Raw genomic sequence first — 23,964 nt, 5'->3', positions numbered from 1 at the left:
GTCATACAGGCTCAGTGGGCAAGTATTTTATTCTTCATTCTAGAGGTTAAAAACCTGAATATTTATGGCTGTGCCACACTGCTTATTTAGCAGGTAAATTCTTTGCAGGAGACAAGCCATCCTTTGCTCCATCTTTCTCACTGCAATTTACATCAAGGACTGAGGAATTTAATTGCTCCTGAAGTATTGGTAATTATAAGCATGATGGGGCTTGAAGCAACTAGTATAGTCTGTGCTACCATATTCTGCAAACAAGGCAAAAGCTTCAAGCATATGCTCTACCACCACTAAATACACTCAAATTAAAAGGGTGTTTATCTATAATTTACATTTTGATCGATTTAAAAGTTAGCCTGTAGATCTCAATGGGTTAATTGTTCTTCGAATGAAAATCATTTCGAAATTCATGAAGATTGTTGTCTCCTAGTGGAAAAAACAGATTCTAATTAGGTCTGAAATCAGGCTCATCTATGGAAAAGAGGTTCAGAAAACCAAAACCAATTGGGTGTCTTTGTTCTTCACTTCGTAATTTCTTCTTGCAGGTAATGGGGAAGGTTTCTTCAGCATCGACCCATATTCTGGAATTATTACAGTTGCCCAGAAACTGGACCCATCCAGGCAGGAGCGATTTACTCTTATTGTGAAGGCAGAAGATCAGGGTTTCCTCCAGCTGAAAGATTCTGCTACAGTGCACGTCCGCATTAGACCCTCTGATCAAACCCCTCCGAAATTCCCAGAGGCTGAATACATCACAGAGATCAGTGAATCCACTGCTGTTGGCTCTCCTCTCATCCAGGTTTCAGCCACAAGCTTGTCACCTGTCAGCTATGAAATAAAAGATGGAAATGGAGATGGAGTGTTCTCCATGAACTATCAATCAGGCCTAATTTCCACCCAGAAGAGCTTAGATTTTGAGCAGGTAGCTTTTTACCAATTGAAAGTCCGTGGCACCAACATGGCTGGAGCATTTATGGACACAATGGTACTTATCTATGTCATAGATGAGAATGACAATGTGCCCATCTTTGTTAAGCCTTCCTTCATTGGCTGGATCATGGAAAATGCTCCAGCACAAAGCATGGTTCTGGATGAAAGCAATGCTCCCCTTGTGACCCATGCAACAGATGCTGACCAAGACTCCAACGCTCTGCTGGTCTATGAGATTTTGGAACCAGAGGCACTGAAATATTTCACAGTAGATCCCAGCACAGGGACACTTACAAGTCGTGCTGATATAGACTATGAGCTCACCCCAGTGTTCCACTTCAGTGTACATGTGCATGACAGTGGAAGTCCCAGCTTATTTGCATCCAAGCCAGCCAAGGTCACAATCCATGTGAAAGATGTGAACGATTCACCTCCAGTCTTCTTCAAAGAAACTTACGAGCTTTTGGTCTTACTACCTGCCCACCCAGGGATGGAGCTTTTGTCAGTGCAGGCAAAAGACGCAGATTCAGAGGTGACCTACAGCGTGGTGGAAGGGAACCTTGACAATGCTTTCTATATTCATCCCCTCACAGGTCTCATCTCCATTCTTAATGCTACTGGCCTGGGGAGACACCGTGAGCTCACGGTCAGAGCTGATGATGGCTTGTACAAGAGCACAGCTCTGGTTAAGCTAAATTTCACTCAAGCACGAGGTACTGGCTTAAAATTTGATCAAGATATATATACAGCAACTGTGATGGAGAACTCTACAGATGAGAAGACTCTCACCATTCTTGGGGTCAAGGGATATCAGTTAAATGAACCACTTTTCTATTCACTTTTGAATGGAAAGGAAAGATTCAAAATGATCCAGGCCTCCGGAGTACTCCAGACCAAGGGTGTGAAATTTGACCGCGAAACACAAGACGTGCACGAGGTAGCTGTGGAGGTGAAGGACAACAGGAAACCGCCAAGAGTGTCCCAAGCCACAGTCAAGGTTTATGTAGAGGATGTCAATGACAACCCACCACAGTTTGAGAACGTGCCATATTACACCTCGGTGCAGGACGGCACAGAACCAGGTGATGTTCTTTTTCAGGTGTCAGCAACAGACAAAGACATAGGGGATAACAGAGCCATCACCTACTCATTTGCAGAGGACTACAAATACTTTAGGATTGACCCCTACCTGGGAGACATCTCACTTAAAAAGCCTCTTGATTATCAAGCTTTAAATAAATACAACCTCCGAGTGATTGCTAAGGACAAAGGGGAGCCTCCCCTCCGTGCTGAAGAGGAGGTTGTGATCAGCGTGAGGAACAAATCCAACCCTTTGTTCCAAAGCCTGTACTACCGAGTGAAGGTGCCAGAAAACATGCCCCTGTACACACCTATCCTCCACATCCAGGCTCGCAGTCCTGAAGGTTTGCGCCTCATCTACAACATCATGGAGGAAGACTCCCTGAAACTGTTCAGCACCGACTTCAAAACTGGTGTCCTCACTGTCACAGACCAGTTGGACTATGAGGTAGAAACAAAGCACGCGTTCACTGTTAGAGCCACAGACACAGCACTGGGATCCTTTTCAGAAGCCAGAGTAGAAGTGGAGGTAGAGGACATTAATGACAACCCCCCCATATTTTCTCAGATCATCTACACAGCATCTGTCTCAGAGAGTTTGCCAGCACAGACCCCTGTTGTCCAGCTCTTTGCTTCTGACAGGGATTCAGGCAGAAACAATGTGGTCTCCTATCAGATCTTGGATGATGGTTCAGATGCTGCCAAGTTCTTTAGTATTGATGCCAGCACAGGGCAGATAACAACAGCTCAAGCACTTGATTATGAAAAAAATCAACAGTTTCGCATCAAAGTAAGAGCTGCAGATCATGGGATACCACCACTTAGCAGTGATGCCCTGGTAATCGTAGATGTGACAGACATCAATGACAACCCCCCTGAGTTCAGCCAGCTTCAGTATGAAGCCAAGGTAAGCGAAATGGCCACGTGTGGGCACATTGTGATAAAAGTCCAGGCCCTGGACCCCGATAGTGGGGACACCACCCGGCTGGAATATGTGATCCTCTCAGGCAATGATAACAGGCATTTCACTATCAACAGCAGCTCTGGAATAATATCCATGTTCAACCGCTGCAAGAAAGACTTGGAGCCATCTTACAACCTCAGAGTTTCTGCTTCAGATGGGGTTTTCAAGAGCACAGTACCTGTCTATATCAACACCACAAATGCCAACAAATACAGCCCCTCTTTTCAGCAGAACGTGTACGAGGCAGAGCTGGCAGAAAATGCTGAGATAGGTACCAAAGTCATTGAGCTGCTGGCTATTGACCCAGACGGTGGCCCATATGGCACCATAGACTACACAATCATAAATAAACTTGCCCATGAGAAGTTCTCCATAGACAATAAAGGACATATTGCCACACTGCAAAAACTGGACAGGGAAAATTCAACAGAAAGAGTCATTGCCATCAAAGTCATGGCCAAGGACGGGGGTGGGAAGGTGGCATTTTGCACTGTCAAAATAATCCTTACAGATGAGAATGACAACCCACCTCAGTTCAAAGCTTCTGAGTACACACTGTCCATCCAGTCCAATGTAAGCAAAGGCTCCCCTGTCATCCAGGTTCTGGCTTACGATGCTGATGAAGGTGCAAATGCAGATGTCATTTACTCCGTTGACTCCGTGGAAGATGTGGAAGAAGACCTTGTGGAGATCAATGCTGCCACTGGGGTTGTTAAGGTCAAGGAGAGCCTTGTTGGTTTGGAAAACAGAGCCTTTAACTTCAAGGTGAAAGCTGAGGATGGCAGACCCCCTCACTGGAACTCCCTTGTCCCTGTGAATCTTCAGATTGTCCCCAGAGAGGTGACATTGCCAAGGTTTTCTGAGCCTCTTTATACATTCTCTGCATCTGAGGATCTTCCAGAGGGATCAGAAATAGGGTCAGTCAAAGCTTTTGCAGAGGATCCCATCATATACAGCCTGGTGAAGGGAGCCACTACAGAAAGCAACAAGGATGAGGTGTTCACACTGGATGAACAAACAGGAGTTTTGAAAATCAACAAGGCCATGGATCATGAGACTACTAAGTGGTACCAGATTGATGTTATGGCTCTCTGCGTGCATCAGGAGACTGAACTGGTGTCTCTGGTCTCTGTGAACATCCAAGTGCAGGATGTCAATGACAACAGGCCTGTTTTTGAGGCAGATCCCTACAAAGCCTTTGTCATGGAGAACATGCCATCAGGAACCACAGTCATTCAAGTGACAGCTAATGACCAGGACATGGGAACTGATGGACAGGTGACTTACAGTCTGGAAGCAGAATCTGGCAACCTCCGAGGACTCTTCACCATTGATGGTGAGAGTGGGTGGATCACCACACTGAAGGAACTGGACTGCGAAGCTCAGGAGGTTTATCGGTTTTATGTGGTGGCCACTGACCATGGCAGAAAAGTCCAGCTGTCTTCCCAAACCCTGGTGGAGGTCACTGTCTCTGATGAAAATGATAATGCTCCACAGTTCACCTCAGATTTCTATAAGGGGTCAGTAATTGAGAACGCAGAGCCAGGGCAGGTGGTTGTCACCCTGAGCACCATCGATGCAGACATCTCTGAGCAGAACCGGCGGGTCACGTGCTACATAACTGGTGAGTTTTTCCTGACTTTACATCCTCAGTGAGCAAGAATAGAGTCTTATCTTAAACTGAGGACTTGATACCTTGTCCTACAGCACATTAATACAGAAATAACTGTATACTGACAGTCTGATCAGAAGCAGGAGATGAAGCCCAAGCTGTCATGGGCTGGACTCTTCAGTTAGATGAGTCCAAAACTCTTCAGTAACTCAGTGCAGTGGGTGGAATTATCACCATAGTAACTATCTCACCACTGACTCACCCTATTTATTTGAAAATAAATAATATATATAAATAATTACACAGTAGTTCAGAAATAGTAATTTACACCTTCTTAACAGAGGAATAATTAAGACAGTGTAATTGTAACATGTCTTGGAAGGACAGAAGCAGCAGTACAGCAGGAAGAAAAGTTTTTCTCACATAAATACTGTGTCTATATTCAAGTTCTTTAGCCCAGCTTTTTCTCCTGCCCACAGTGCAGTCAGTTTACACATCACAGCTATGTGTAACCTGTTGGTATTTTTAATAACTGCAAAGATGCCCATAAGATGCATGTAACTTTCTTATATTAAATGTGCTTCCTATGAAGCCACCTCGAATTAACAAACAAGTGGACCTCACAAGGCTGCAGTGAATCACTCTGCAGGCTGGTGGATATTTGAGGCTGTCATGTCAGTCTTAGCAAGGGGTTTGCTAACTAGAAATGCTCAGGATGACTCTTGCAACCCTGAAATTATTTTTTTTGCCAACTAAAAATAACCACTGCTGTAAAACAACAAAAAACTTGTACTGGAATGTTTGTTGCGCATCTGCACAAGTAGAAGCTTGATTTTACAGTGGTTTTTGACTCCAAAGGGTCTTTCTCAGACCTGGAACAGATACCTCAAATTAAAATATTTGTTCAAACTCAAACAAGGACCCTTCAGGGTCAAAACACTTAGCTGGATCATGCTGCAGCCTGTTATCTATTGTTGTAACCATCCAAAACAGGGGAGGAATGCTGGTGCTTTCAATTGGTTTATGGCATGCCCAGGTATTTGCAAGCCTTTGGGAGGAAAGTCTAAATCCATTTATATATTCACATTTCTGCCACCTTAAAGGTAGCAGTAACTTCCAACAATGTAAACCTGAGGGAATGCACCCTTATGTTAGTGGTGAATAGCAGATGTTCTCTCTGCTTTGTACTTACAAGCACAGGTCAGATTCTACCCCTAAACACATAGATACAGCTGCAGTGGAGAGAGAGCTGCAGCTAAAGGAGGGAGGAGGTGAGCACAGAGCCCAGCTTCCCTTGTCCACATGCACGTTAATTATCAACCACATGGAAACTAAAGCTGAGCAACATCTGGAGTTGCACAGAGTCAGAAGGGCTAGAAGAGGCCCCATTGTGCCTCCAGATTCATCACCACGGTGCAAATGAAAGCAGAGAGTTAATTTAACTTACCTGGCTGTGCGAGGCCCTTCAGAGTCTGACACAAACAAGCCCTGCAGCCAGCTCTGCTCATTGCCTCCCATTATCCAACATGCTCCCTCCTCTTGCCCAGCGGCGTGGGTTCAGCAGAGGACACCAGCTCCTCGCCAGAAGAGAAAGATTCTTCAAGGGCTGCATCCATCCCGTGAGCAGCAAGAATCTGGTGGACCAGAGAATCTGCCTAGTCTGGATTTACCTGTTTCTCATCTTTTGGTCCTTATACAATCAAAAAGTAGCCCCAGAAAGCACAGCATAAAATTCATTTATAGGTTAAAAGGAAATACAACTAAATGTAGTAATGTAACTACAAGATCCAACTGATGTCTGCAGGGTATTTGCAACCCTCAGATCCCTTTAGGGACCAGCACCTAGACTGACACACTTCAGGAAGGTGAGACAGTGTGGGTTTGAGGCAATGAATATGCACAGCTGCAGCACGTTACCCAGACACCTTTGCAATCGTGCTTTCTCCTTCCAGCAACACAGAATAAGAGAAAGGGGCGGAGTATTTCCCAGCTGTGCACTGACCTAATGCTCCTCACCTGGGTGATTGGACACCCTCTCTGCATCAGCACTGTAATTCCTTCAGCCCTCTTAAGGGACCAGCAGTGGACACACCTGTATCCCCTTCCCTGATTACTCCTGATCTTCAGTAATCAGTAAATGTCTATTTTCTTTGTCTTCTGCACCTTTCTAGAAGGAGATGTACTAGGACAGTTCACAGTTAACCAAATTGAGGGAGAGTGGACTATTTCTTCCAAAAAACCTCTGGACAGAGAAGATACAGAGAAGTATCTTCTTAAAGTTATGGCCTCTGATGGGAAATTTCAGGCTACCACTGAAGTGGAAGTTTTTGTACTGGATATCAATGACAACAGCCCCGAGTGTGGCCAGGTAAGACATCTGTTCTGTGACACTGGGGACATGAGGGGAGTGGCAAGGAAGGAGAAAACACAATAGCAAGGAAGCAAGAAAAGAAAGAGCGTGTTAAGAGGGTTTGGCTTGTCATAATTCTTCTCACACGATCCTGTTGCTTTGATTATGCTTAGCAATTTTAATTAAGCTGCATGTCAAGCAAGAACATTAAATCTAGCCTCCAAGCATGTTTGCTAGTAGTAAGTGAATGCCTAAGCGTTATGAAGGATAATTTTTGGAGATAAACAATGCCAGGAAGCCTCCTGGGTAGGGGCATGTAAATTACCCAGTTTTATATCCTGCTAAGCTGAGAGATTCCCATCAGGAGGTTTGTTATTGTAGGGAGCCGATCACTGGTGTGGATGTTACCCTTGGTGAGAAAGAACAGAAGTGGTTGCTTCCCAAAGGAGATTCAAAGGCTTGTGTGAAATGAGCTCACTGGTCCCAGTCCACACCCCAGCAGCTGGCAGTGTGAGGCGCCCTGTGCTCCTTTATAAACCACATGGTTTATCCTTCCCCACAAAGCTTCTGCTAGACCGTTCTCCCCATACATGGTGAAGGTATCTCGGGGTCAACTCAGATGCCAATGACACCTTCTGTCCTTGCCAGATACTCTACACTGGGAGAGTCTCTGAAGATGCTCAGCCAGGTCTTTTCATCCTGAAGATATCAGCCACTGACCCCGACGTGGGCAGCAATGCCCAGATAACGTACAGCCTGCACGGCCCCGGCGCGGAGGAGTTCCGGCTGGGCCCGCACACAGGTGAGACATGGGCCTTGGGATGCTTCCTCACCCACTCCTGAGAAATGCCAGCTCCCAGCCTGGTGCAACATTCATCTCCTCTTGAGCAAACAAGATTGTTCATTCCAGCTCTCCTAAGTTAGGAGGAGGTGGCAAACAGGTGGGTTTATTGCAATACAGTGTAGAGGAGAGCGAGCTCCGCCTCTTCCTGTTGGCTTTTATTTACAAATGTTGGCATTAGCATTGGCAAAACAGATACTATTGCTAACAGCTAGATCCCAGGGAGGAGAGATCAGCAGGTATTACAGTGCAGACACCAGCCAAAGACTCAAGTTTTAAACTCTAAAAAATGTCTGACTGGGTCTTAGGTGCTATATTAACCCAGAGGTTTCCTCTTTTAAAAAAAAATATGCATGGCAATGTCCCTTCCAACCTGGCATTGTATGATTCTGTGATTCAGTTGTTCTAGAGATCACTTGAGGTTCATTACACTGCAGAAAGCTTAATGCAACAGGTTTATAAAGGTATTTAGAAGTACAATTTATTTATGAGCACATTTATCCCATGACGACATCCCTTGCATGAAGTTCAGCCCAACTTGCAGGACTTCCTGTGCCAAGTCCTGCCAGGTCACTGGCTGGCAGTGATCTGAGAATAGCCCAAGGCAATGTGGTGTGGACACACCACCCCTATTAGCTGGATTACAAACAGTGTTCAAACCCAGTCTGTCGTCTCCCACGGTTCATCCAGGGATGCTTGAACCTCTCTGAGCTCTCCTAGGCTGCAGTTGCAGAAGACAAGACCATCTCCTGTTCTTGCCAACAGGGGAACTGACCACGTCTGCACCTCTTGACCGTGAACAGAAGCCCATGTACCACCTTGTTGCCAAAGCCACTGATGGAGGAGGCCGTTCCTGCCAGGCAGACGTGACGCTGATCGTAGAGGACACGAACGACAACGCACCGAGGTTCTTCCCCAGCCACTGCGCCGTGGCCGTGTTTGACAACACCACAACAAAGACACCCATCGCCGTGGTTGCTGCCAGGGACCTTGATGAAGGTGAGTCACAGCGGGATTTACTTTTTACTAAAGTTCACCTTTCATCCTGAATAGAAACATTTGAAACCTAGGGAAGGGCTGTAGCAATGAGCATAAGTGATTGAATCTTGGCAAAGATGTGCCTGGATCTCATGGCTGACATGTTCTTGACTAGCAGGTTCTAGCATCAGCACTTTTGTGATCTTGTAGGAAGTGCAAAATCTGTAGAAATATGAAAAGACAGAGTTTGCCCAGCACAAGCTGACACACTGTCTGGGAAGACTGGACAGAAAATTTTACCAAAGATGGAATCAAGAATGAGCGTAATAAGGAAAAAGGAAGCTTTGATGGGGTAGGTGATAAGGAGAGGTCCTTCTGAAGACACTAACATACTCAGAAACATAGGTGAGTCTCCTAAGAAAGGAACTGTTAATAAACCTCTCCAGGAAAGACTGAATTTATAATGTCAGAGAAGCAAGATCATATTTATCTGCTTCAGAAGCAGATATGAAGGAAAATAATTTTTAAAATAAGGGAATTAAAAATGGGAAGCACTAATAAATACAGGCAGTTGATGCTGATGGTGAGAGTGGCTAGACGTTTGAATCTGCAGCTGGGCAGCTGATGTTCATGCAGCCTCCATTTCCCTTATAAGTGTCAGGTCATTTAGGTATACATAGTCCTAATGGATTAAAAATCATAATAATCAAAACTGCAGCATTCCTACCTATGAATTAAATGCAGCCTGTCCCTTATCCTTCCAGGTCTCAATGCTGAGGTGGTCTATTCTCTCTCTGACTCTGCCAATGGACACTTTTCAATTGAGGAAACCACGGGGGTGATCCGTCTGGAAAAGCCTCTGAAGGATTCCCAGCACTCAGCGTTTGAGCTGACAGTCTGTGCCACCGACCGGGGCACCCCGCTGCCCCTCTCTGCTCTTGGCACTGTCACTGTCTCTGTTGTGGATCTAAATGAGTATCTGCCTGTTTTCCTGGCCCCTGAATATGTGGCCGTGGTAAAAGAAGATGTGGCTGTGGGTACAGAGGTCCTCAACTTGTCAGCACTGACAAGGGACAATGCAGAAAACACGGAGATCAAGTATGAAATTGTGAATGGCAACGACCACGGGAAGTTTCAGCTCAACTCAAACACAGGTAAGGAAGTCTCATGCCCAAGCAGGTCCAACTGGACCCAACATCAAAGGCTGTCTCTGTATGTGCCTTCTCTTGTTCTCCATTTGGCTTGCACTTCTGCTCTCCTCTGTCTTTAACCAGCAGAAGGGTAGGGAACACAGTCTTCTCATGTAGCCTCTCTTTTGCCATCAAAGTCACTGAAGGAGTGATCCAAACCTTACTGAAATTAATGGAAGGATTCCTGTTGTATGTCTGGGACCTGAGATATGTCCATGGGAATGAGGAGAATAAGATGGGGACGTTTTTCCACTTCAAAATACAGGAGAAATTTGTTTCATTTTTTTAAAAGTCTGTCCATCCTAATCTCACAAGGAACCTTTGGTCCAGGGTACCAGGCAGCTTTTACCAGGTAGCACTCAACAAATGTGGACAATTCTGATGTATTAATCATGAGCAGGTGCTGAGCTAGGCTTACCAGCCAAATAAAGCACTGCTCTGTTTGCACAGCCATCTGATAAGAGCTGTTATCAGAAGACCAATGTTAACTCCCTGAAACAAACCCTTGGCTGCAACCCCAATGGCCTTCTGCCCTTGGCTGTAGCATCCTCACCCACAGTTCCTTCCTCAGCTTCCATGTCCTCAAGGGTTTTGCTCTTTTCTTTGCACAGATCTTCTTTTGAGTTTGTATGTCTTAAAAGATACAAAACAAGGTAATTTCCTGGGAATATTGTGAAATTTTCAGTGCTGAACTCGGAAAAACATGACAGACCCATTCTTTTTCTCTTAATTTAATCTCTGTGGTCCCTATTCCTCACACATCTTTTTGAGATAAACAGCTGCCTCCTTCTTCCTATGTTCCACCCCAAGCCTCACTTAAAAATCACAGCATCTTGCTGCACACTTCCTGTACAACTCTGCCTCTATGTCTCACACCTTCTCATCCTGCTTGTGACATGGTTCAGTGATGCTACTACTGCCTGGGTCACAACTTGCAATAGCACTGTTGGACTCTGATCCTATTTTGTCCCAGAGGTTCTTGGGAGACCTTCAAGAATGAGAGTTTATTTTATCTCTTCAAACACTTGCTACCAGAATAAGGCAGGTTATGGCAGAATCAGTTCAATTATATTTTGTTTTATGTGATGCCATGACTTTCAGTATCTTGATTTAACCCAGTCAAACCTAGGTCAACAGCACCTTTTCAGCTGGCAAGCTGGCAATCTTTTCAGTGTATCTCCAGTACTCCAAGAATCCTCACATGCCATTCATTCTAAGTATCTTCTGTCCTTTTCTATCCCTCTGCCAATGCAGGTGCCTTGTACATAAACGGGAGCTTGGACTTTGAAGCGAGTCACGAGTATTATTTATCCATCGAGGGCACAAGGAAAGGTTCAGCTTCTCTCAGTGATGTGACCATGGTGGTGATCAACATAACTGACATCAATGACCATGCACCAGAGTTCATCCAAGACCCTTACTTCGCTGATATCCGGGAGGATGCAGCAGTTGGAGAAATCATCCTCACGGTATGGTTAGGAACCAGGCCAGATGTCTTCACCTATCATCTTGCTTGTGCTATGCATTATTTACTCTTCTTTTGCACTTTACTTTTCCTTGGACACAGCCACCTTGTCTTTGCCATTCAACATCTAAGATTTAAGCATGACTTTTAATAAGTATCATTGCCAGAATTCCTGACACTCAACAGACAGGCAGAACATTTTGTCTTACAATACATTGTTAAGTGAAAGCTTGAGATACGTAAGGGGGCCTCAGGAGCTTTGAGGACCTCCCAAGAGAGTAAAAATGCCTGCAGAAGGCCAACACCCTTGTGACCTGGGGAAGGCAGAGGCTTCCCTGGGCAGAACAGTGGAGCCCAATGTATGGAGCTCCCTGTCCAGCCATGGGGATGGGAAAGTCAGGAAAGAGACAAGGTGAAAGCCACTGTTGCAGCTTTGAGTTTTGTCTTGGAAAAAACTAATTAATAACACTTATGTATCTCCCCTTTCTCTTATCCCTCATTTGAAGGAAGGTCTAACCAATATCCTTAAATTGCAAGGAGGTCCTGCCTCCATTCCTCCATGGAAAGGCCTTTTTGGGCCAGGAATCCTAGCTTTTTTTCTCCTAACAGGTGTCAGCTGATGACTTGGATGGAGCCATGAACAATCAGATCACATATTCAATCGTGGGAGGGAACCCACTGGGACATTTTGCCATTCAGCCCAAAAGTGGGCAGATCAGCATTGCCAAGCATCTGGACAGGGAGGAGGTGAGTCCAAAGAAAGGGGAACAGAAAGTCTTAAAACGGATGTACCCTAGAAGTCTGAGGAACACAGTATGTTCAGCTACCTCCTGTTTCCTCAATGATTTATTCATCCTTCAGTAAGCAGAAGACAAATCTTTCATTCATTCTTTTTCTAGGCTCACAGATAGCTTTGTAGGAAGGCTGCGCTTTAGGGAGGGCTATACAGCCTGCTGTGGTCACAGCTCTGGGCTGTGGTCTGCTCCACTGGTGCTTCAGGCTGGCTGGGTGAGAGGCAGCCTCAGACTGGAAACCTACGTGGTTGGTTTCTGTTTCTCTGCATTGGAACATTACAGAGAACAGGTATGGGGAGGAGATGGAAAGGTCATCTGGACAACCTCTCATTCATAAAGTAGCAGCTTAAACCACTGTCAACAGATGTTGGCCCAGCTTAGTCTCATCCATCTTTGGCAAGTTGTTTCCCTTCTCCTCAACTGTTGTGAGGTTAGCTTTCTTTGGCACTGTGCTTTGGGATTTATGGATGGAGAGCCTTAGCCATGAGCAAAGCTGCTGTTATGGTGCAATGCGTGACCTCGAGCATTTTAACAAGCTGCAGCAGAGTAAAACATCCATGTCAAAAAGCCACCACTCCTCTGTTTCTCCAAGTAATTGTGCTCTGTAAATCCTCCAGATTCCCAGCTATTCCCTGGCAGTCCGAGCCACAGACAACGGCCACCCCCCGCAGTTCAGTGATGTCGCTGTGCATGTCCAGGTGTCTGATGTCAATGACAACCCTCCTCGGTTCTTTCAGCTTAACTACAGTGTGGTGGTGCAGGTAAGGCAGGAGGTGGTTTGTTCTCCCAACCCACCTCAGGGCACTGAGGTACTTGTGCATGTGCTGCTGGTGGAGCAGAGGTGGCAGTGGGGCACGCTGTTGCTTTCTGCTCGCTGCCACAAAGAACTGGCAGCATCAGCAGGGGCAGATACTCTGCCAACAGATGCCACTTTTCTCCTTCCAGTAGCTCCAGGCACCTCCTGCCCTTTCAGTACAAAGAGTGCAGAGCTTTTCATGCTTTCCAAGCCTGACTTGCAGCCCCTTTCTCCCTTGCAATTGTCCATGTCTACACCACAACATAAAGGGCAGACCCAAGCACGTGTTCAAGCGTTCTCATGTCTGCTGGATGCAGCCTCATTGTCACTTGGACTCATAATGCCATGCGAGGGTGTCCCTTGCCACCACCAGGTCTCTGCCATTGCTGGTGAGAGTCTCTGTCTGTGTGTACCATAGATGTACAAGGGGTGTGGGATTTGTTTCCCTGTTCCTGATCCAGCAGCTCTAGGGGCACTGTGGGTTCCCCTGGACCTTTACTCTATGCTTTCCTTTCTCCATCAGCCTCTTTCCCCTTTTTCAGGAGAATGCTCCCGTGGGTACAAGTGTCCTGGAGTTGATTATGAGCGACAGAGACTCCCCAGAAAATGGACCACCATACTCATTCCAGATCACCCAGGGCAATGATGGGAAGGCTTTTGATGTCACCCAAAATGGTCTGCTGGTGACATCATCCATCCTGAACAGAAGAATGAAAGAACAGTACCTCTTGCAAGTCCAGGTAGGGCCTGCCCTACTATCCTGGTACCTGAATTCCCCAGTCAGATTTAGTAGTAACAAAATTAGTTTAGGATGGCACACCTGGATGGAAACATCTCTGGCTTTGGAGAAATCCAATCCAGACATAAATAGTGCAGCTGGGAGCCAGCTCCAGAGCTCATTTCTCCACACAGTCTGCCCACAAGAACCTGGGGGCCAGCTTCTGCACTGATAAAATCAGATAATAAGATCATGAGAAATACTGTCAGCAGTTTCCTTAGGCAGATGTTTTTCCCAGCTTCACTCCAGTGACTTCCAGTTTAAAGTGAGACTTGAATCTGGTCCTGCAAACTTTCTCCAATTATCCTTGTCGTTTAAGAAGTGGTTTAAGTTGCTTTCCACAGAGGATTTCTGTTGTTGCAGAGTGAATTAATTATTTTTCAGTGTTATTAGTAAGGATAGTCTACTACAAATGAAAGGATGATAAGATATAAAGTACATACTTCTTCAGTGATATTCTGAAAGTCAGGAACTACTCTATTATAAACCTCAACCAGGAACTGCCTAAGACTGGGGAGAAACTTATCCTATAATCTGATTATTCACATTTTTCTACTTTGAGGTTCCTTGACTCATGCTAGACAGACACTGTCAGAGGTGGAACACAGGCTTAAATAGTCCAGAAGGTGAGCAAGTGTGTAACTGCTTTATATCTTTGTACAGTTACACATGGAACCCCAAAGATTGGCAGCATCACTAAAGATGATTAATCCTCAGGAAAGCAGAGCCTCTCAGGTGTGACTCAGCTGCTGGTGAGCACACACAGACACGAGCACAATCCCACCACTAGGAGAAGGTCTCAACTGGTCTCCGTGCTGGAAGGCATGCTGCCCTTTCCCTGGGGCCAGCTCCAGGCAGAGGTCCAATTTTTCCCATTCCTTCTTCGTTCCCAACCCACTGCCTGACAGCTTCCACACATTGCTACCTGCAAGGCACTCTCCTTTGCTAGAGCTTATCAGCCAGCTGAGGTCAGGTGAGGTGGCAGCACATCAGCACATGGCTGTAACGGATCCTCCTGTTTCCCTTGACAGGTCTCTGACAGTGGAATCCCTCCCCTGTCCTCATCTGCCTTTATAAATATCCAAGTGACTGAGCAGAGCCAGTATTCCCCCTCTGCCCTTCCCCTGGAAATATTCATCACCACCAACGAGGAAGCCTTCCGAGGTGGCGTTCTGGGCAAGATCCATGCCACGGACAGAGACCCCCATGACACGCTGGTGTACACTTTGGTGGCAGAAGTGCCCCAGGAGGGGCTCTTCTCCGTTGGGGCTGCGGACGGGAAGATCATTGCTGGGGACAAGCTTCCCCACGGCCACTATCTCCTGAACGTGACAGTCAGCGATGGTACATTCACAGCCACCACCACTGTCAACATCCACGTGTGGTGCTTCAAGCAGGAGGCCCTGGACAAGGCGGTGGTGCTGCACTTCCGACACATCTCCCCTGAGGAGTTTGTGGGCGACCATTGGCGCAACCTGCAGAGATTCCTGGGAAACATCCTTGTCACCCGGCGCCAGAACATCCACATGGCCAGCTTGCAGCCTGCAGCTACCTCTGATGGAGTGGACCTGCTCTTGGCTGTCGGAGAGCCACATGGCTCCTTGTATGAGCCTCGGGTCCTCGCAAATAAGATCACTGTGTCAGCTGGGGAGATGGACCAACTCGTCGGTCTCCGGATGAAGAAGGCAATTCACGTGCCGTGTCACGGGCCAGATTGCACCCACCGTGTCTGCAAGGAAACCATCCAGCTGGATCCAGGCATGATGTCCACTTACAGCACTGCCCGACTCAGTGTCCTCACCCCACGGCACACACTGGAGCAAATCTGCTCTTGCAATGGTGAGCAATCCTTCCTGGTAGCATCTCATGCTATAAACCGGGGCATATTGTCTTTTCCTTCAATATGTTGGAAAGCACCTGGACTTTCCATGGAATTAGCTTGTCCCAATGACCAACAATTCTGCCTGCAGTTTCAAAGCCAATCTAAATGCTCAGAGCTTGAAAGTTTCACTTGTTTGGTTTTTTTTTTTTAGTAAGTCTCCTGTAGCATTTCATTAATGAGCAGCAACAGCTATCCATCTAGCTGGGAGAAGTCACCCATACCTAGCAGGCCATGGAGCTCAGTGACCACAATCTCAGTCTTTGAGCTCCTGTGTTGATCCCAGCATCAGCAAAATACAGACTAACTGCTACATTTGAGGAAAGGCAATCAAAGCATATCTGTTCTAATCACTCTAGAATACTAAGTGGACTGTGCAGGTATAGAGGTTCTCATCACCTGGGCAGGAATGGTAAGGGGATACCATAAAATAACAAAGAGTAAAGAAGAGGAAGTGGGTGTTGCAGTCCACACTGAGGACACCTTGCATGTGCTATAGGATAGATATAGCCAGGCTGCTACTGCAGGATTGGTTTTACTGTCAAGAACATAGAAGAAATACTGGGAGCTCCATGTGGGACATGCAGCTGGACAGTTAACACTCAGGCTGGGAAAAGAGGTGAGGATTAAGACAGTCCATACTCTCAAGATGTGACAAAAGATGAGACTTTTTATTCATTCCCCTTCCAGGGACAGCTGTGAGGTTTGGAGGCCACAGCTACATTTGGTACCAGCACTCCCAGGTCGGCTCCTGGCACATGCACTTCCGCCTGAAGACCCACCAGCTGCACGCTGTCATCTTCCACGCTAACAGCACTGACCATGCCACCTTGGAGGTAGGGATTGCAGTGCACAGGGATTGCTTTCCAGTGTAAAAAAACACTGCTGTGGGGAAAGGAATCACAGAAGATGCAAGAAATGTACCCTTGGTAATTCATCTAGCTAAAATATAAGATTTGGGAAGGCAAAGTGAGAGTCAAACACAGTTTGGCAATTGCTGCAACCACAGCCAGTGAGTCATTTTTTATACCTGCAAATGCAGGTGTCAGTTTCTAGTGTGAAGGCAGCATACAGCCATATCATAGATCTGCATCAACTTTTTTCCTTACAGCTTGCTTCTCCATCCCTCTCTTCGATCATACCTCTTAGGGCAAAAATTTACCAGGTGTAATTTTCCCCAGACCAGTTTGTTTCCACTGTAGCCAAAGGCAAATGCCCCCCAGGATTTAGGAGTGGAGTCAGATACCCACTGACCACATCATGGCTCAATCTTGTGGCCACCAAGAGGAGGCAAAACATTGGGGTAGAGGTAATATGGTAGAAATGAGGAGGGCACAGGTGAGCTCTGAGAATGGGAATACCCAGCCTTCAGCCACACCATGGCATGTGTATCTAATCAAATGGACCTCAAATTAAAGGTCTTTCATAGTAATGGATAGAACAGTCAAAACAGGAGCCTTAAATGCTATTTCTCAATCCCCTACTCTTTTCAACCACTATCTTCAAGTGGTTTCATTGTTTAAGATACCTGCAGAGCCAGGAACATTTCAGTCTGATCACTCTTCTCCTCTGCCTACACACTGAATCAACTCAGCATCCAGAGATCATCTCCCTTTTCCACTTTGGCAACAGAAGGAAAGCAGCAGATGACTAAAGAATAGGGCTTTTGTATTTTCCTCATCAATTAAAATCGGCCTAATTGGAGAGCAAGATCATAGGACATATTTATCAGCTTACAGAGATTTGTCCCTAAGACTAATCACATTGAGATCTATAGACTGTAACCTACCTGCAAGTGTTAATCCTGTCCCTGCATTCCCTCATCCCTTCTCATGGTTTCACAATCCCATCTTCCTATGTTGAAATCCTTCTCTTTCCACTGTTAAAAAAGACCCACACCAACAGGGAGCTGCACAGCAGCTAACACTCAGGGACCTGCCCATAGCACATGTGGCTCCTTCTGCCACAACCATTGCTCTTTAAGAGCAGAGAATTATTACCCATGTGACCTGTACCCATCTCCAAGAGAGACTTGAAGCTGTGTTGTAAAGGGCTGATGAGAAAAACTTAGCTTCACAAGATGGGTCTTTCTGCCCTGCCTACGGGCAGGAGAGTCACCAAGCAGGAGGAGTCCAGCACTCCGGGAGGTGCTCAGAATGGTGAGATGGCAGGAAGTTCTCCTGAGCCAGGCCTCACACACACAGAGCCAAGGGAGACTCACTAGTGATGGAGTTCAGTGTGCCCACCATCTCTGCACCCAAATGTCTCCACAAGCTTTTCAACAGGAAACCTTCTTAAAGCTTCCACCATAAAGTTGCCTGTGAATAATTTCTTTCCTGACTCACTTTATTAACAATAGTGAAGGGATGAAACGTTTTCTAAACCATCTACTCTGAAAAAAACTGAAGGAATCCATCAAGATTCTAAGCTTTGTGGACTGAAGTACTCTAGGTATGAGCCAAAGCTTTGAAAGAATCATAACCAATGCTTTGAAGATTCGGTGAAGAGGACGAGTTCTCCCAAGGACATTCATATCATCTCCCTTCCCATCACTAAGCTCTCCTGATGTTCAGAAATAGGGTGCAGCAAGAGGATGGCAAAACCAGCAAGCTGGGAAAGACTTGGCAACCTGTCAGTTCTTGCTCCAGGGAATCAAGTTCTCAGCTGTCTCCCAGCTCCAGAAATGTATAAGCCCAATCTACTGCCCCATATGAAGTGAAATCATGTTCCTCCAGATAAAGCAAAGTGATAAAGTTCTCTTGTGTTCTTGCCAATTGTGCAAAGAGATTTACACACGTGTTGCCCTGAGGCCCTTCCATGGCATGTGCCAGCTTCATGTCATTCTTCCTTCCTTCAGCAGTTGCTCTCTCCTCCCATTGGGATTTATTTATACTGTGGACTTCTCTAAGAGTTATGTGTTGTCCTGCTCTGACCCTTCTAGAGTAGCCCCATCATACTGTATGTAGGTTCCCCTACAATTCAGTGTAGCCCATCATGACTCCTGGCCTCTTCCAAGCATTACCACTCCTCGCTGTCTGTGATGCCCTCCATGGAGATCTCTTTTGCCTGGGATGAATTGCTCCGTGTCATACAGCAAGCTCCGCAGGTTTTCCCTGAGTGTTCCATTCCATCTTTTTTCTCCTCTATAGGCTCTTGGCTTCTGAGAAAGAGGTTTTATCCACAAAGCACTGGGGAGAAAAAGGTGAAGGAGAGGTTTACCCCTGACTTCATCCTGGAACAACACAGCCAACCTTTCCTTTCTCCTTCCTCCCTATGAGTTTTAAAGATTGATCTTGGGCCACAAATAGGAATTTTTGAGGTCCCACTTTAATGCAGAAGACACTGGTATGATTATCCATTAGAAGTTCAGTATCTTGTCTCCTTCACATCTGCTGGAGATCAAGGATTGGATTGCAACACCTACCAGCAGCTTTGTCCTGGCTTCCCAGCATGCTGGGTAGGAGCTGGGAACAATAGAAACTCCTTTCTCTGCCTCCCAGCTCCTCCTTGCCTCCCTCAGAGAAAGCTGCCAGGGCTCCTCTTTGCCAAAGTCCTTTCAGCACCCTCACCCATACCAAAGGGGGAATTGCTCCAGCACTTTCCCTACCACTAAGGAGACAGTGAGAACAGGATAAAGGCCATGTGGCCCAGAACAAGAGTCCACCTCTGACTGGTGATGGAGTTACAGATTGTCTGAATACCAGGGCTCTGATGAGGCTCTGGAAGGGGGGAGAAAGGGTGAGCAGATGCAGGAGGACAAACACATGACTCTGCACCCTGTTGTGTGGAAGGATGAGCTTCCCTCCCTGCACACTGCTCTGTCAGTTGTGCAAGACATGGTGTTTTGCAAAATAAGGGGGTTGAGTCACTTAAACGGGGTTTAATTGATCCATGCAAAGCTTAACATGGTTGAAAGGGGCTGCATTTGCCTAAGTTGGTGATTCATGGAGTCTGAAAGTTGGGATTCATCTCGATTCTCAGTGCTTAGGCAGGGAGAGGGGGGGAACAAGCAGCAGGAGAAGCGTTGAAAGCCTCCATGAACAACCACCACCTGTATCACAGCTAACCCTGACTTCTGGGACATATTTTGCAGATGGTTAATGGAGTGCCTCACCTCGGGTACAGCTGCCGGGGGCACTACACCGGGAACCTCTCCTCCTCACGGTTTGTGAGCAACGGCGAGTGGCACTCGGTCTTCCTGGAGGTGAAGAACATGTCTGTCCGCCTGCTCGTTGATGGGCTGGGAAATGCCTCTCTCCAGCTGCCAGCCACCTGCAGCATCTCCCAGGGCAGACGGGACCTGCTTTTTGGGGGCTTCCGACAGCCACTCCAGTCCCAGAGAGTCACACGAGGGTTCAGGGGCTGCCTGGACGTGGTTGCAATCAATGGCAGAGAAGTGGTTCTCCTACCTGGGAAAGGGCAATCAAAGGAAGTCATGGAGGAGGTGGGAGTAAAGCAGTGCTGCTCCCCCACTGGTGCCTGCAGCAGCAACCCGTGCCTCAACAATGGGATGTGCTCTGAAACCCACAGAGGAGGTACGTGAGCATCACGTAGAGCAATAAGCAGCAAGGGGAGGGAGAGAAGCAACCTCTTTCTTCATCCTCATGTGAGGGGCTTTTCCAGAGGAGAATCAGAGGTCCCGTGTCCTGGGGGACCTCAAGTGACAGCCGATGCAGTGCAGCAGCAGCTGGGCGGGGATATGAGATCATCATCCTGGCTCTCACCAGCAGGCCAGGGCCTGGAGGGCAGGAGGGTGTTTCAAAGGAGTGTGCGTGACCTAGAAGAGCACAGGTTGCCAAAAACTCAAATGTAAATAGAGATTCCACCCACCCCTCTGCATCCTCTTTGCTTAAGGAACCATTAGCAAGGCTGGAATCAGGCAAGATGGGATCATGCAGTGATGGTATCTGGGCAGAAACAAGCCAAGATCTTGGCCTGTTCCCACTGCAGACATTGACTCCCCTGGGCTATGGGAAGGGATAAGGGAAAACCGTAAGCTCAGATCCGAGAGTCTCAGGCTAACATGGGGTGCACATGCTCAACAGAGGTTTGGTATTAGGCTTCTCCTGAGACAGTCTCACTTTGCTCCATTCCTTCCACCAGAGGGTCTCTCCACAGTGAGCTGGGCTGGTTCTCAATGGCCTCAGGAGGTGGAACCACTCCCGGAGATGTCCACCACATCCCAGCTCCCAGCACAGTGGTGCTGCACCCCATAACGCCATGTCCGTAGAGACATAGGTCTGTGCCTTGGCCCTTCCTTGGGGCAGAGGGGTGCTTTCTGGGCTGTGGCATGGGGCAGGAGCTCCTCCTGCAGCTCTGTGCTCTTTGGGACCACTGCCAAAGCCCACACCCTGCCCAGCAAGCAAGCAAAGACAGAGGAGGCAGCACACCTCCTCCTGCCCTGCCCGCAGCCTCTGGGAACAAGATTCCCAGTCCTGTCGACTCAGCAGCTGCCTGGTTCAGGTGAACTTGTTTGACACGAGGTGCATCTAAACCAAACAGTTAGGCTGGCTGGGCACTTGTGCCTCAGACTGGCTCTTGAGACTCTCTGCAAACCCCTCTGGCTGGGCTGGAAGGGGCTCAAAGCCTATGAGGTAAAAACTCATCTCTGCTTTAAGTCAAGGCATGACCTGCTTGCTCTGCAGAAAGCATTGAATGGGAGGAGGAAAATCGTTCCCTCACTCATAATTAGTAAACATCCAGTGTCCTTCCATAGTTTCCTTCCAAGGTAACCAACTTCTGCAAATGGCCCAACTGCCCAGAAAAGAGCCTGTGGGACATGGCCCCAGGCAGAGACACACAGGACACAACGGCAGGGAAGGAGTTGCTCAAGGGACGTTTAGTCTGTGAGGTTCTCCTGCATGCTTGGCTTCCTTGAGCCTTGTGGGCTCAATCCTGGAGACCACGGGCATGCAGCACGAGTTGCTGCAAAGCTCTGCCTGGGAATCTCGGGCGTGGGATGACATGCACAGGCAAAGACAGGTCTGTGCAAGCAAGCACAGGGAGGCCACGTGGCCTCATGAGAACGCATCTGTGTGGAAAGGGTCAAAGCCAGACCAGCCACCACCTCAACCGCAGTGTCAGGACCACAGGTGCAAACACACGTGAAGCCCCAGATCCAGCAACATGTGTGTTTGGGCACACGCAGCCCCACGGGCCATCATGTCCAGCACCTGCTGCACGAGTGCCAGCACATCCCTGGTGTACAACCACTCACACGCATGTGGAAACAGGCCTGTGTTTGTGCAGGCTGTGCTCTGAAGCAGGGATGGTTAGCTGGGGGACGAGTAGCAAAGACTCCTCAAGCGTGATGCAAGGTGGAAAGTCTGAACTTCCCCCACAGCAGCACCAGCCAAGCGACCAGCAGGAGCTCAGCACAGCCAGGGACATTCCCATGCTTAGGGCTACACTAATGAGCAGTCAAACACACAAAGAGCAGCAGCCCCCTCTGAGTCTCCAGGTTTCTCTCTGGCTGTGACCAGACACCTCCTGTAGGCAAGAGAAACCCAACGTGTCGAGACAGGCACGTTACACCGCGAGAACTCACAGGACCAAAGGCTTCAGAGAACAATAAGTTACAGAGGATTGTGTTCAGCAGAGTCAGAAACTGTGAATCAGTGAGAAACGCTCCCCTTCCTTTAACCTGAATTTGTCCCCCAGCTTCTCCACACAATAAAGCTGTGCCCTGGACACATCCCTGGTGGGAGAGGGTCTGTGTCAGGTGAGGACAGCCTTAACCTTGTTGCTTAAACCACAGAATGGTTTGAGATGAAGAGACCTTAAATATAATCCAGTTCCAACCCCACTGCCATGGGTAGGGACACCTTTCACTAGACCAGGTTGCTCAAAGCCCCATATTGCACTGCCCCAGAGTGACCAGCCAGCCTCCAGCAACTGCTCCAGCTCCTGTAATGTACTCACCAGCCCCACACGGATGGCTTAGGTGCCCAGTAGCAGCTCCTGTGTCACCAAACACCCACACTTTAGGTAGCCAGATTGAGCCCTCTGTGAGTGCCAGCAGCAGCAGGCGCTGCTCCTGCCCTTGCTAGTTCTTCCATGTGGATGCAGTCTCTTCATGGCACTGTCTCACCCTCTCCAGGTTACACCTGCATCTGCCCTGGGCTATTTTCTGGCGAGCGCTGTGAGCTTGGGGACAGTCCCTGCGAGTCCAAGCCCTGCTTGCACGGGGGAACCTGCACCATCTCTGCCACTGGCTACTCCTGCCACTGCCCTGACTGGTACCTAGGGGAAAGGTAAGGTCTGGGCAAGTTTCAGCCCGAGGGATCTCCCCTGGTGGGCTGAAAACACCTCTGCCAATGAGGATTTCACACTTCAGGAGCTCACCAGGGTTTACCTGCTTAAACACTCAGGGTTTAAATGCAACTTGCACGTACCTGAGCATTGCAGCAGGAGGCGTCCGAAGGCAGAGCTGAGCAGACCAGGGCACGAATACCTCTGCCATCTTGTGGTCATTGCCCCTCTGTGCCCTTCTCCTCTGAGCAGGAGGGGGAAGAAAATAAACTAAAATCTCTCCTAACAGATGCTTTGACTGCCTGAGAATATTATGCTTGGTGCAGGTTCAAAGCTTCTCTTCCCAAGAGGAGAGTGTTCCCCCACCAACACTGTGTATGCTGAGGTCCCTGCAGTGGTAGCATCCTCCTTGAGGAATTTCTGTCCCAGGTCACGGCCATAGTTTATTCAACTCAAAGCTCAGCTCAGGACAGTGGGCTGTGCTGAAAAGCAGATGCAGGATGCAATTCCCTCTCTCCTGTCAATAACAAGGATGCCTGTAGATCCCTGTTACCACAAGGTGTTGGAGCATTTGGATTTTGCCCTGAACCCTTCAGTTCAAGTCACTTTGAAGTTCTCACCATCAGCATTATAGCCTGGATACATTTCCCATCTACGACCTGCCAGTGCACACTTGCCAAATCCCTGTAGCTAGAGAATCATCCCAGGCCCAGAGGCTGCTCAGAGTCACCCACTGCAGCCACACTCTCCTCCAGCCCAGCCTGACTGGAGACACCCAGCACAGGCTCCAACAGCATCACGTTCAGCTCATCCTTCTGCCTTAGACATTTAGCCAGGATGGACACCAGTCCCTTCAACCAATGCTAAGGCAAAAATTATTCATACAAATCTTGAAATAAAAGTACGTAGCTGAGCATTAGGTGGCAGTGTAATGCCTGAAATCACCCCTTGTCCAGCTGGAGTGGGTGTATGTTGTAGACACCAGCTCACACAGCCTAAAACTGACTAAAGAGGAGCCCAAACCTCACAGGAACCAGAAAAAAAAAAATAATTAAAACA

General features: G+C 47.7%; 1 protein-coding gene across 1 annotated transcript in view; it reads left to right on the top strand.

Moving 5' to 3' along the window:
• The window catches only part of FAT2 (FAT atypical cadherin 2), a 57,230-nt gene that overhangs the window by 30,738 nt on the left and 2,528 nt on the right, over positions 1–23,964 (top strand). Inside the window, 13 exon segments of the mRNA XM_051631008.1 lie at positions 543–4,595; positions 6,755–6,951; positions 7,582–7,735; positions 8,540–8,773; positions 9,517–9,906; positions 11,197–11,411; positions 12,017–12,154; positions 12,819–12,962; positions 13,540–13,737; positions 14,807–15,614; positions 16,345–16,490; positions 19,748–20,189; positions 22,754–22,907. Coding sequence (XP_051486968.1) covers positions 543–4,595; positions 6,755–6,951; positions 7,582–7,735; positions 8,540–8,773; positions 9,517–9,906; positions 11,197–11,411; positions 12,017–12,154; positions 12,819–12,962; positions 13,540–13,737; positions 14,807–15,614; positions 16,345–16,490; positions 19,748–20,189; positions 22,754–22,907 — 7,273 coding nt within the window.

The sequence above is a fragment of the Apus apus genome, chromosome 13 (genome assembly GCF_020740795.1).
Source record: "Apus apus isolate bApuApu2 chromosome 13, bApuApu2.pri.cur, whole genome shotgun sequence".
In the NCBI taxonomy this organism is placed as follows: domain Eukaryota; kingdom Metazoa; phylum Chordata; class Aves; order Apodiformes; family Apodidae; genus Apus; species Apus apus.
The sequence above is the reverse complement of the archived record's forward strand: the minus strand, read 5'-3'. Positions and strand labels throughout refer to the sequence as shown.